General features: G+C 40.4%; 1 protein-coding gene across 2 annotated transcripts; it reads left to right on the top strand.

Moving 5' to 3' along the window:
* The first annotated feature begins 350 nt into the window (after positions 1-350).
* c12orf10 (chromosome 12 open reading frame 10) lies at positions 351-7,854 on the top strand. Of its 2 annotated transcripts, none has more exon segments than NM_001039742.1 (7): positions 351-588; positions 1,981-2,093; positions 2,169-2,328; positions 3,470-3,619; positions 5,693-5,815; positions 5,924-6,105; positions 7,591-7,848. In NM_001039742.1, coding segments are annotated over 7 exon segments (1,110 nt in total). In that variant the 5' UTR covers positions 351-366; the 3' UTR covers positions 7,751-7,848.
* The last annotated feature ends 2,643 nt before the right edge of the window (positions 7,855-10,497 follow it).

The raw sequence follows: 10,497 nt of genomic DNA, 5'->3' as shown, positions 1-10,497 counted from the left end.
ATTCTTTGCATTTTCGTAAACGAATTGAGATATCTATGTAGGAATATAGTTAAAACTAACTATTTTCCATGAACTGAAGGTGCCCTTTCAGGGGCCTGCCTGGCAAGCTCTGCAGATGGGAGTGTGCAGGAAACAAGCTTATGTAACGGTGTCGCAAGTGAAAAATGAGCAAAACGTTGGCTTTAGCTATAGACTAAACCATTCTAAATGGTAATAGGAAATCTTAGTGATACCCACTAATAAGCGTGAATTGATAGCACAGGAGATGAGCGAGTTACCACGGTTACCATAGAGATTGCCGCCTCCGGAAGTGCTGTATGCACCGTCCTTCGCCTTCCCCTACTTCCCCGCTCTTTTTCGTTCCGCATGTTGTGGCGGGGCCTTCAGTCCTGTGGCCGTTCCGTTCTTTCCCTCCACCCTTTTCGTGCTGTGCACCTCAGCTACACGCGGCTCTTGATGCCTGAAGACCCAAAGCGGCCCCGGCGGGAGGAACAAGCCATGACGCCACAGATCGGCACCCACAATGGAACGTTCCACTGCGACGAGGCGCTGGCGTGCTTCCTGCTGCGGACGGTGGAGCCTTACAGGGTGCGGGGGCATGGTATGGGGATGGCGGGACATCCTGACAGAAGGGGTGGGGAATGGCCGCAGTGTAAAAAGGAGACCACCCCCTCTGCAAGTGCACCTGTATATCATGCCCTCTATTAAAGTACAGAACTGGAGCCATTTTGCCATAGGCTCTGCTCCCTCCAGCCTGCTAATAGTTAGAGTGTGTCACCGGGGCCCTATGAACACGAGTAGGCCTTCCATTAAAAAGGATGAATAATAGTATGAGGAAATACATTTCACTATTAATTATAGTCATTGATAGAGTGGGGGTCAGAAACTGCTGAAAGATTAGTCTTGGCGACATGGAGAAGTAAGAAAGGCTCCCTGTCCGGACTTATGAAGGAATAGCTACAGCTCCCACTGACTTATTGTCAAACTAATGAAAGCTCGTTTCTGATTGGTCAATAAGGGGTACATTATCAGGAGGAACCTATTGAGTAATGGCTGCTCAGATACTGCTGTACATAGTGGAAGCTGATTTTGCTTTACCCATAGCTATACCAGCAAGGATAGTCCTGGTAACAATTCAGTTATGTCTTTAGCAGAGCATGTTCACCAAGGGCCACTTTCCATTGGTAATCAGTAGAGAATTGAACTAGAACAGCACCTCAAAATTTAGTGCATTAAAATGCCTTTATTGCACACTTACGGAAACATTTCCAGTCAGTCTAGGCCCTTTATGAAACCAACAGACATGCTTCAGTAGCTCAATTTATACCCTTATACAGCATCTAGTGGCAACCAGTTACAATTACAATGCACATTGTATCAACCATTAAAGGAAATTACAAATGTATATAGTTTAATGTTTCCAGTGCTGAAGTCATGAAATTACATTCAAAAGAATCTTCAAACTATTGCTCTAATGCCCTAAGTGTGCAATAAAGGCATTTTAAAGGAAAAGGAAAGTCATTTTGGCATTTTACTGCCAATAGATTCGCCACATTAGTGCCACCTAGAACAATATGTTTATTCTGCAGAAAGCATTACCATACCTGAGTAAAGAGCCCTAGAAGCTTTCTCTAGATTTTTCTGAGAGAAGAAGTCAGATACCCAACATGTTTACAAAAAAAAAAAGACCTTTTTGTAGAGGACTCAGTTCAGCTTTTGGCTGTATTTCCATAGACTTTTCTGATAAAGCTTTCTTAGTTTTTACCTTTCCTTCTCCTTTAAGGCTTTGTGTGACACACTATGGAAAGAACCCTGGAAACAAGGGTCATTTAAAAATGATGGTTTTGTCGTTTGCTGCACATTACAGTTTTAGAACAGTTTCTATTTAACTCCTATCTCTTTGGTTCTTCAGAGCGGACAAAGTTGTATATGTTGAGAAGTTGTTTTATTCTGCCCTTTGACTTATGTCCTTTTTATCAGGATGCAGAGATCGTCAGGACCCGGGACCCCCAACTCTTGGCTCAGTGTGATGTAGTGGTGGATGTGGGTGGAGAATATGACCCTTCTAGGCACCGCTATGACCACCATCAGAGGTTAGATCAGCAAGCAAGCTATCTATATCACACTGTGCAATTGCTTCTGATGGTGACATTCTAAATTAATTGCAGGTCATTTTGTGAGACCATGCAGAGCTTATATCCTGACAAGCCGTGGGTCACCAAGCTGAGCAGTGCGGGGCTGGTATATGCCCACTTTGGCTCACAGATTCTCGCCACCCTACTAGGCAAAGAGGAAGAAGATCCCATCATCTCTGTGCTGTACGACAAGGTAAAGAGAGTTAAACAGCCAAGTCAGTTAGACAATATTAATAATCTGTGATATCTCTAAACTTATTTTCTTTCATGTATAACCTGAGCTGGGAGATGCCAAAAATAAGGGTAGTGCTCTCATTGTATAGCATTCATATACATTTGTATTAATGTATGTTGGTAATTGCATGTATCAAAAAAAGAATCTGTGCACATTCCAAAGTATGCACAATATCCTCTTTATTAAATATAAATAATCACACCTTCCAAAGTACACAATAACCAAAGTTAGCACAAACAATGTAAATACATATAAAAACAATCCAGATCACCCACAGCCAGGTCAGAGATGTGCCCCAGCCAGCCAATCCAATATAGAAAGATCACATAACCCGGCATAACTGTGTAACCTTTAAACAAAGCCCAGGCATGGGTACCACATACTCCTTGCACTAAGGCAGCACCAGGGTTCCAAAGATTCCTTTACCCAGGATTCATTCATTCTTTTTTTATTCAGTATTGTTTTTCCCGGTTGCACCTCCTTCAAACTGGCTTATTGATGGCAGCAGTGCAGTTATAAACTATTATTAGTCTGTCCTTGTAATGGTAAAAACATAGCTTTATTTTACTTTTATATTATTATTTTTTTATTTGTATTAATTAATCCTAACACCTATCATTTTTAACCTGGAGTTCTGTAACACCCTATTAACTATCTGTTCAATACAATTCAGCTGTTGACATTACTGAGAGTGGGAGTGGTCACAAGCCACCATGTTTTTCTGACCCAAATGAACCCAAGAATCCCAGTCCAGGACTGCTCTGTTCCACTAACTTTAAGTATGATGTGGAACTCTGGGGACACTGGGGACGTGACCTTGGAAACCGCAAAGCAGATATATGCTTGACCTTTAGGCTTGTATTGGGTGTTTCTGTTTTATAATATGCCTGCCCTGTAATATTATGAGAAGCTGCTGCCTTTCTTCTCCTAAGATCTGAGTTGAAACCCCACTTGGAGAGTTAAACCTCACATCATCTTCCCCACAGTTTCATTTACATGTGATCTGCACTTTACATTCTATCACTGATCCACCTTTCTTCTAAATGTATCCAGTGACCGCTCATAGTTGTACTTTTTCATTTGATTCATTTGATTTTAGATGTATGAGAACTTTGTTGAAGAAATTGATGCAATTGACAATGGTATATCACAGTTTGATGGAGATCAGCGATACTCTGTAACCACAACTCTGAGTGCCCGTGTGGGGCACCTAAATCCTCGCTGGAATGAACCTGATCAAGACACTGAGGTACTGACTGGGTAGGTGGGTGGCTTTCTGCACATTTTATAGTAATACTGTCTAATAGAGTTGTTTCTGTAAGAAAGTAGAGACAGGGCAGAGTTCATTACATGAGTGGCAGCAAATCATAAATATGTTAATTTAAAACAAGGCTTACATCTTTTCAGCTTAACTTTGATCCATTCAAGGGATATTTACCAGGTGATCTTTACCTAATCTTTACCTAATAATTTTCAAAGTGTTTCAAAAAGATAAGACAAGCCCACACATCACTCCAAAGCTGGTTATAAAAGTTCTCCCCAAACTTCCTACTTGTGTCTTGCAGCAAACCAGCGCTTAAATGCAAAAGAGAGAGAAAAAATATATATACATATAGGGGCACATTTACTAACCCACGAACGGGCCGAATGCGTCTGATTGCGTTTTTTCCGTAATGATCGGTAATTTTGCGATTTTTTTCGTATTTTTTGCGATTTTTTTCGGCGTCTTTACGATTTTTGCGTAAAAACGTGAGTTTTTCGTAGCCATTACGAAAGTTGCGCAAAGTCGCGATTTTTTCGTAGCGTTAAAACTTGCGCGAAACGGCGCGCCTTTTAAGTTTTAACGCTACGAAAAAGGCGCGACTTTGCGCGCAAGTGTTAACGCTACGAAAAAATCGCGACTTTGCGCAACTTTCGTAATGGCTACGAAAAACTCGCGTTTTTACGCAAAAATCGTAAAGACGCCGGAAAAATCGCAAAAAATACGAAAAAAATCGCAAAATTACCGAAAAAGTCACAGAATGTACGTTTCCAATCGGAATTTTTCCAATTCGGATTCGAAATCGTGTCTTAGTAAATCAGCCCCATAGTGTAGTATTTTTCTCTTAAAGCAAACTGATACTATATACTAATTGTGCTTATATCATAAAGTGCTAGTACTCAAATTACCAACACAACACTTAAGTCTGTAGATCATAAAGAGAATGAGAGTTGTATTTATGCAACACCTCTGACATTTGCTTTTTGCTCTATAACAAATTTGTAGCAAAAGTGCTACAATTTGCAAAGAAAATGATAATAATGATGAACAATCAATTATCCAATGGATAAAGTATTAGTGCCCAAAAAGTTGTAGCCATACAATAACAAATTGGAATGTTTAAGGTGAAAAAATATCCAGTTACATTATAGACAATTCATTGTAATTAAGTGGCACCAGTGCCAAAGTTCATGCAGTCTAAAATATCAAATCCATATAGAACTATATTAAAAAATCTGTTGAGAATTCAATTTGATTGCATATCATTATAGACCTGGAACCTCCATGTCTTCTCTCGTGTAGTTAATATAAAAGAAAGGGGTACATTTGTAAACAGTTTAAAGGAAATGCAACACTAAAAAGTATTAAGCTAAAAATCCATTCTATGCCCCGGTAACAATACCGCTACCCAGCGCAACATTATTATTACGTTTTTTATGCTAAAATACCATATTAAAGGTCCTCCTCCTGTTGTCACAAAAAAGGCGATAGGGTGACATCAATTGTGCCTGATACTATGTGGATGGAACAGTGACTGGATGGCTGATAGAGCATTGTCTTTATATGTCCGGAACTTTTTTAAATTAGAGGAGGTCCTGACCAGAGGGGAAACTAAAATGAAAAAGCTAGAAAAACCCCACTTGCGCTTGGACAGAGAGGGACAAATTGGCAGCAAACCTCACTAAGGGCTGTGGCAGACGGGGAGATTAGTTGCCCGCAACAAGGGATATTTGTCTCGGGCGACTAATCACCCTGTCTGCCACGGCCCTAAGAATGTGCACTTTCTAAAGGCTCAGTTACTGGGTATTGTAAATAGGCTTGAAAAGGTAGGGTAAAAGAATGGGATTGTGTTCATGTTTCCATGAGGTTATCATTGAGGTGGAATTTTTTTTTTTTGTCCTGCCCCAGTTTATTTTGCCCAGTGGCAATGCAGAAGATCCTAAACTGCTGTACCTTTATTTTAAACTGCTGTACGAATTGATTTATCTGCTTGTTTGGAACAGTCTGCATGATTGGTGGGGCTCCTAAATACTTTCTCCTTGCTACCCTTCCTTCCCACAGGCTGGTTTTAAAAAAGCAATGGAATTGGCCGGATCAGAGTTTGTGTCACGCTTGGATTTCTATCATCGCTCTTGGCTACCAGCTCGGGCTTTAGTGGAGGAGGCGATCAGGAAAAGAATTCAGGTATGTGACTCCCATTTTGGTTTCATTTCATTCGTCTCATGGATAACACATGTCACATCTGAATGAGAAATTGGCATTTTGGGATGAAATTGTTTATTTTTGGCACAGGTGGATGAGAGTGGTGAGGTGATTGTCCTGGCACAGGGTGGCTGCCCATGGAAGGAACACCTCTTCCAACTAGAGAAAGAGCTTGGTCTGGAAAAGCAAGTGAAATATGTACTGTATCCTGACCAGAGCGCAAAGTGGAGGGTGCAATGTGTCCCTACAGGCCCAAACACTTTCCTGAACCGGTAACAGTATTCAGCACACTTCTTGTTCACATGTTAATAGGGATCTTAAAAATAATTATAAAATATACTGTCCTGCCTGTTTTATAACTAAAATGCAACATCACGTTACGTTGAGACAGTGTGGTAGAAAGTATTTGGCTATTTTTTAAAACTCACGGGAGCACTTACAGATCCAGCAGTGTGTGTTCAAACGCACAGCCGGCACCCAGACGGCAAAATAATCTGTATCCAAAGAAACTATTTGATATCCCCTCTACCTATGGCCGATAGATGTTCCAAAATACGTTCACACGCTTTCCTGACTGTTTTACCTACATATTGAGCACCACATTTACATGTAATCAAATATATCACCTTTTGTGAGGTACAATTAAAATATTGTTTAATAACATATATTTTCCCAGTATATGTACTAGGTAGAGGGGATATCAAATCGGCTATAGCTAAACATTCCCTTGATAAACATGGAGGGAACATGGATTTTCATTTTCAGATTATAGATTCAGGTGGTTTTAATATAAAGAGAGGTGATTTTGAGAATAGATTGTTACGTAGAGAAGCATTTTGGATTTATCAGTTGGGTACTATAGAGTCATTGGGAGGTATGAATAGAGAGTGGGAATTAACCTGTTTCTATTGACTGATGGTTATTTGTATATGGGTATATATAGATATGTGCACACATATATAGGGGTAGTGTATATATGTACATTTACATATTTGTTGTATCTCTTTAACTGCCTGTGGCTGATGGATGTTAATAAGCTTTAAATAATAAGCTCCAGTGTTTTTTACTGGGTAGCATTGTTTTTAATAATGATATATGCACTATAAGGGTTAACAAGATGTGTGGGAGGAGTTTTGTTTACCTATAAAGGGTATTTTCTGAATGGATGTACCATGCAGCTTTTGAAAAAGTGGTGAGACACCACGAAACGCGTCAAGCGTATGGTCTTTTTCTGTATAAGCACAACATGTTTTTAAGGAGATGGAATAAAGAAATGATTTTTTAAACGGCAGTGTGGATGTTGCTCCGTACTTAGTTTCTTTGGATACAGAAAGTATTTGGCTAAACACATAAAATAAGCATAGCAGCAAAATGGAAACTTATTTTAACATACTATCATGGTTGTACTAATGCCCACCGCACATCTGGAGGGAAATAATGCAGCTCTAACTGTAACAGGGAGAAGTGTGGGAGTAAAAGACAGAACTTTGTCCATTCACTGGCTGATGAGACCTAACATGTATGTGTGCCCTTGGTTTGTTTGTGTGCACCCTGAATCCTATGATCCCACAAAACAGCCTTTAGTACTTAAAATGGCAATTTTCTATTTAGGATTGTTCAACTGCACATGCTACTAGAAAAGTGGATTTAAATGATTTATTTAGTTTGAAGCAGTGTTTTACATATGAGCTGTTATATGCATTATATTTTATAGAGGTATAGTTTCCCTTTAATTACTGATCTTCTTAACCCCACAGTCTGTCTCTCCCCGAGGATTGGCGCGGACTTCGCGCAGATGATCTCTCTTCTGTTAGCGGGATACCAGGCTGCATCTTTGTTCATGCCAGTGGATTTATTGGTGGAAATGAGACCCAAGTAGGAGCACTAGAAATGGCACGAAAAGCACTGAGATCCTAGGGCGCTTCCTCTAAAAATAGGACAAAACACAGCAACAACATCTCCTTGTATTTATATTGTGACATCAGTAAATATTTTTGTATACAAGTTTTTGTCAATCAGTATCTAATAAGTTGTATTTATTGGTGTTTTTTTTTTTTTTTGCTTTTGCTACTGAAACTTACAGGTTACATCAGAATTATGCAGCGATATAGACATGCGGAAATATTCTACAATAGGTTATTATAAAAATTCTATACACAGTGAAAGTTTCAACAAATAACACCAATAGTGTCATTCAAACCACATTGTACTTCATAATCACATAATCACCCATTGCCTAACCTACAGGTAGAGAATTGATCCGTATTTGCCACAATTACTTTGAGCACTGGGACTTCATTAAAGGAGAACTAAAGCTTAAGAAAGAAGTAGTTATGCTGAACATTTATGTTTTGGGCTTCTCTGCCAGTTCAAGGCAACTACCGCCCTTTAGCAGGGAAGATCTGTGCCCCCAAGATGCCCCCCCCATCTTTTCCGCTGATTCCCTACACATACGCTGTGCTGCTGTTACTTACCCGAGCTTAGGAACCCACTCAATTTACAGTATATATAGAATATAAATGTCACAATATATGGCTTATCAGAAAATTATGTCAGCCCAGAAACCAGTGTACTCTGCATAAGCTTATATTACAGGCCAGCATCATTTTCTGCTTGACAATTTGCAATGACCCCTAAGCTCAGCTTCTCAGGAGCTGCTCCGCACACTGAGCATGTGCAGTGTCACTGACTCTCCTAACAAAATTCAAGATGGGGAGCTCCTGAGCACTGTTTAAAAAGTCTGGATCATTATGTTGTAACCTTTAGAACCTGTAGACTGGTAAAGTAGACTCTGTATATAAAATACAGAAATTCTAGCCATATTCATTTTTTTCCTTGTACCCAAAATGTTTCCATGAGTGTGTCTCATACCCTGTAAACTTTAGCCATTGATTATGTGGTATATTGAACCTTTCTCTGAGGGTTCTCTGGTCCTAGATATAATTTATAGTTCTAACACCCGTCTTAATCCAGCTCTCTGGCAAGTGCATTTTAGACACAGTGAAATAGTGGGTTATTCTATAGCATGGAAGCATAAGCACTCTGGTGCTAGTTTCTGTTTTTTCAAAAGCTAGGGGATCGCAGACAGCAAAGAGGAAGAAGCAAATGTATAAAGCTTGCACCTTTCATTTGCATTTTCCTGATCTAATTGGCTGATTTGATTCAGCCGCTTAAGCTGGCCACACACGCACCAATGATTGTATGATATTCAGTGCATGTATGGCGGTTCGACGAGGCAACCAATATCATAAAAGGCTGTGGCTATCAGACGACTCCTCGATCGGTCGGGTTAGAAGATTTTGTTTGGGTGCCGTTGAAGGCGCCTGAGCAAAATTTATGTTCAGGGAAGGCGGTAGAATTCCTATTGATCCTATTTCCTTATCTGACGATTCAGCCCTTAATGTCAGTGGAGGGTCGGAACGATCTTTTGTGCAACCGTTGGTTTCGATCGAAAATCGCTACGTTTATGGCCACCTTTAGATCAACGTCTAGCGAGGGATAGCAAAAGAAGGGGCATGCACACTAGCGTAATCGCTGCCTGTTCCTCCCAGTGAAATTACTACATAAGCTTACTTAGTGGCGTGGGCAGGATAATTCTGCTCATCTGTGTAACCCCTTTGCTATATACATCAATATAGCCTCTCTATATTCAGCTTATTAATGGTAATTCTAATTCATTGTATTTACTTGTATCTGCTGCCCCATTGTCTGTTAGGCCTACTTTGATTTAATACTTGTGATAGCCATTCACATCTGTGAAGCAAGACATATTTTTACAGCACTAAGGCTAATGCCAGATGAGACATAGGGCGTATATTTTTGGCAAGCAGAAAAACGCTTGCCAAAAATACCGCCCTACGCCTCCTACTTGTGCCTACTCCATTCATTCGGTTGCAGGCACAAGTAGAAGGCAGAGGGCGATATTTCCGGCAAGCGTTTTTCCGCTTGCCAAAAATATACGCCCTACGCCTTGTCTGGCAATAGCCTAAAACTTGGTTCTGGTGCTTGTAAATCTCTGCCAATTTTACACAGCCTGCTTACTTTGATCCCGGATTAATTAATTAGCCAATCAGGGCCAAACAATCGAATTAGCCTACATTTTCCCCCGATATCGCCCACCTGTAGGTGGGGATATTGGGTGAAGATCCGCTCGCTTGGCGACAATCTTCACGTGTATGGGCACCTTAAGACAGAATTGATTCTCTTTCCTGCCTACTACACCCATAATGTCCCTGAGATATCTATCACAGTTCTATCACCTATCTTCCCAGTGCCTTGGCAGTATCCTTGATTTTGCCCTGTCCTTTATTCCTCATTTATTAAATTGTGTCATTTTCACCTAAGAAATATTTACAAAATACGATAATTTATCACTCAAGATGCTGCCAAAATTCTTATTCACTCTCTCATTATATCTCACCTGGACTCCTGTAACTATTAATTGGCCTTCCCTGCCGGAGACTGTCCCCTCTCCAGTCCATAATGAATACTGCTGCCAGGCTCATACACCTCTCCAAATGCTCCTCCTCTGCCATGCCACTCTGCCAATCCCTGCACTGGCTTCCCCTACCATCCAGGATAAAATTCAAACTCATGACCCTCAAATTTAAAGCAGTTCATGACTCTGCCCCACCCTACATCTCTGAACTTATCTCTAGCTACCA

This window comes from Xenopus tropicalis, chromosome 2 (assembly GCF_000004195.4).
Source record: "Xenopus tropicalis strain Nigerian chromosome 2, UCB_Xtro_10.0, whole genome shotgun sequence".
Lineage (NCBI taxonomy): Eukaryota > Metazoa > Chordata > Amphibia > Anura > Pipidae > Xenopus > Xenopus tropicalis.
This window is presented reverse-complemented; position numbering and strand designations above follow the sequence as displayed.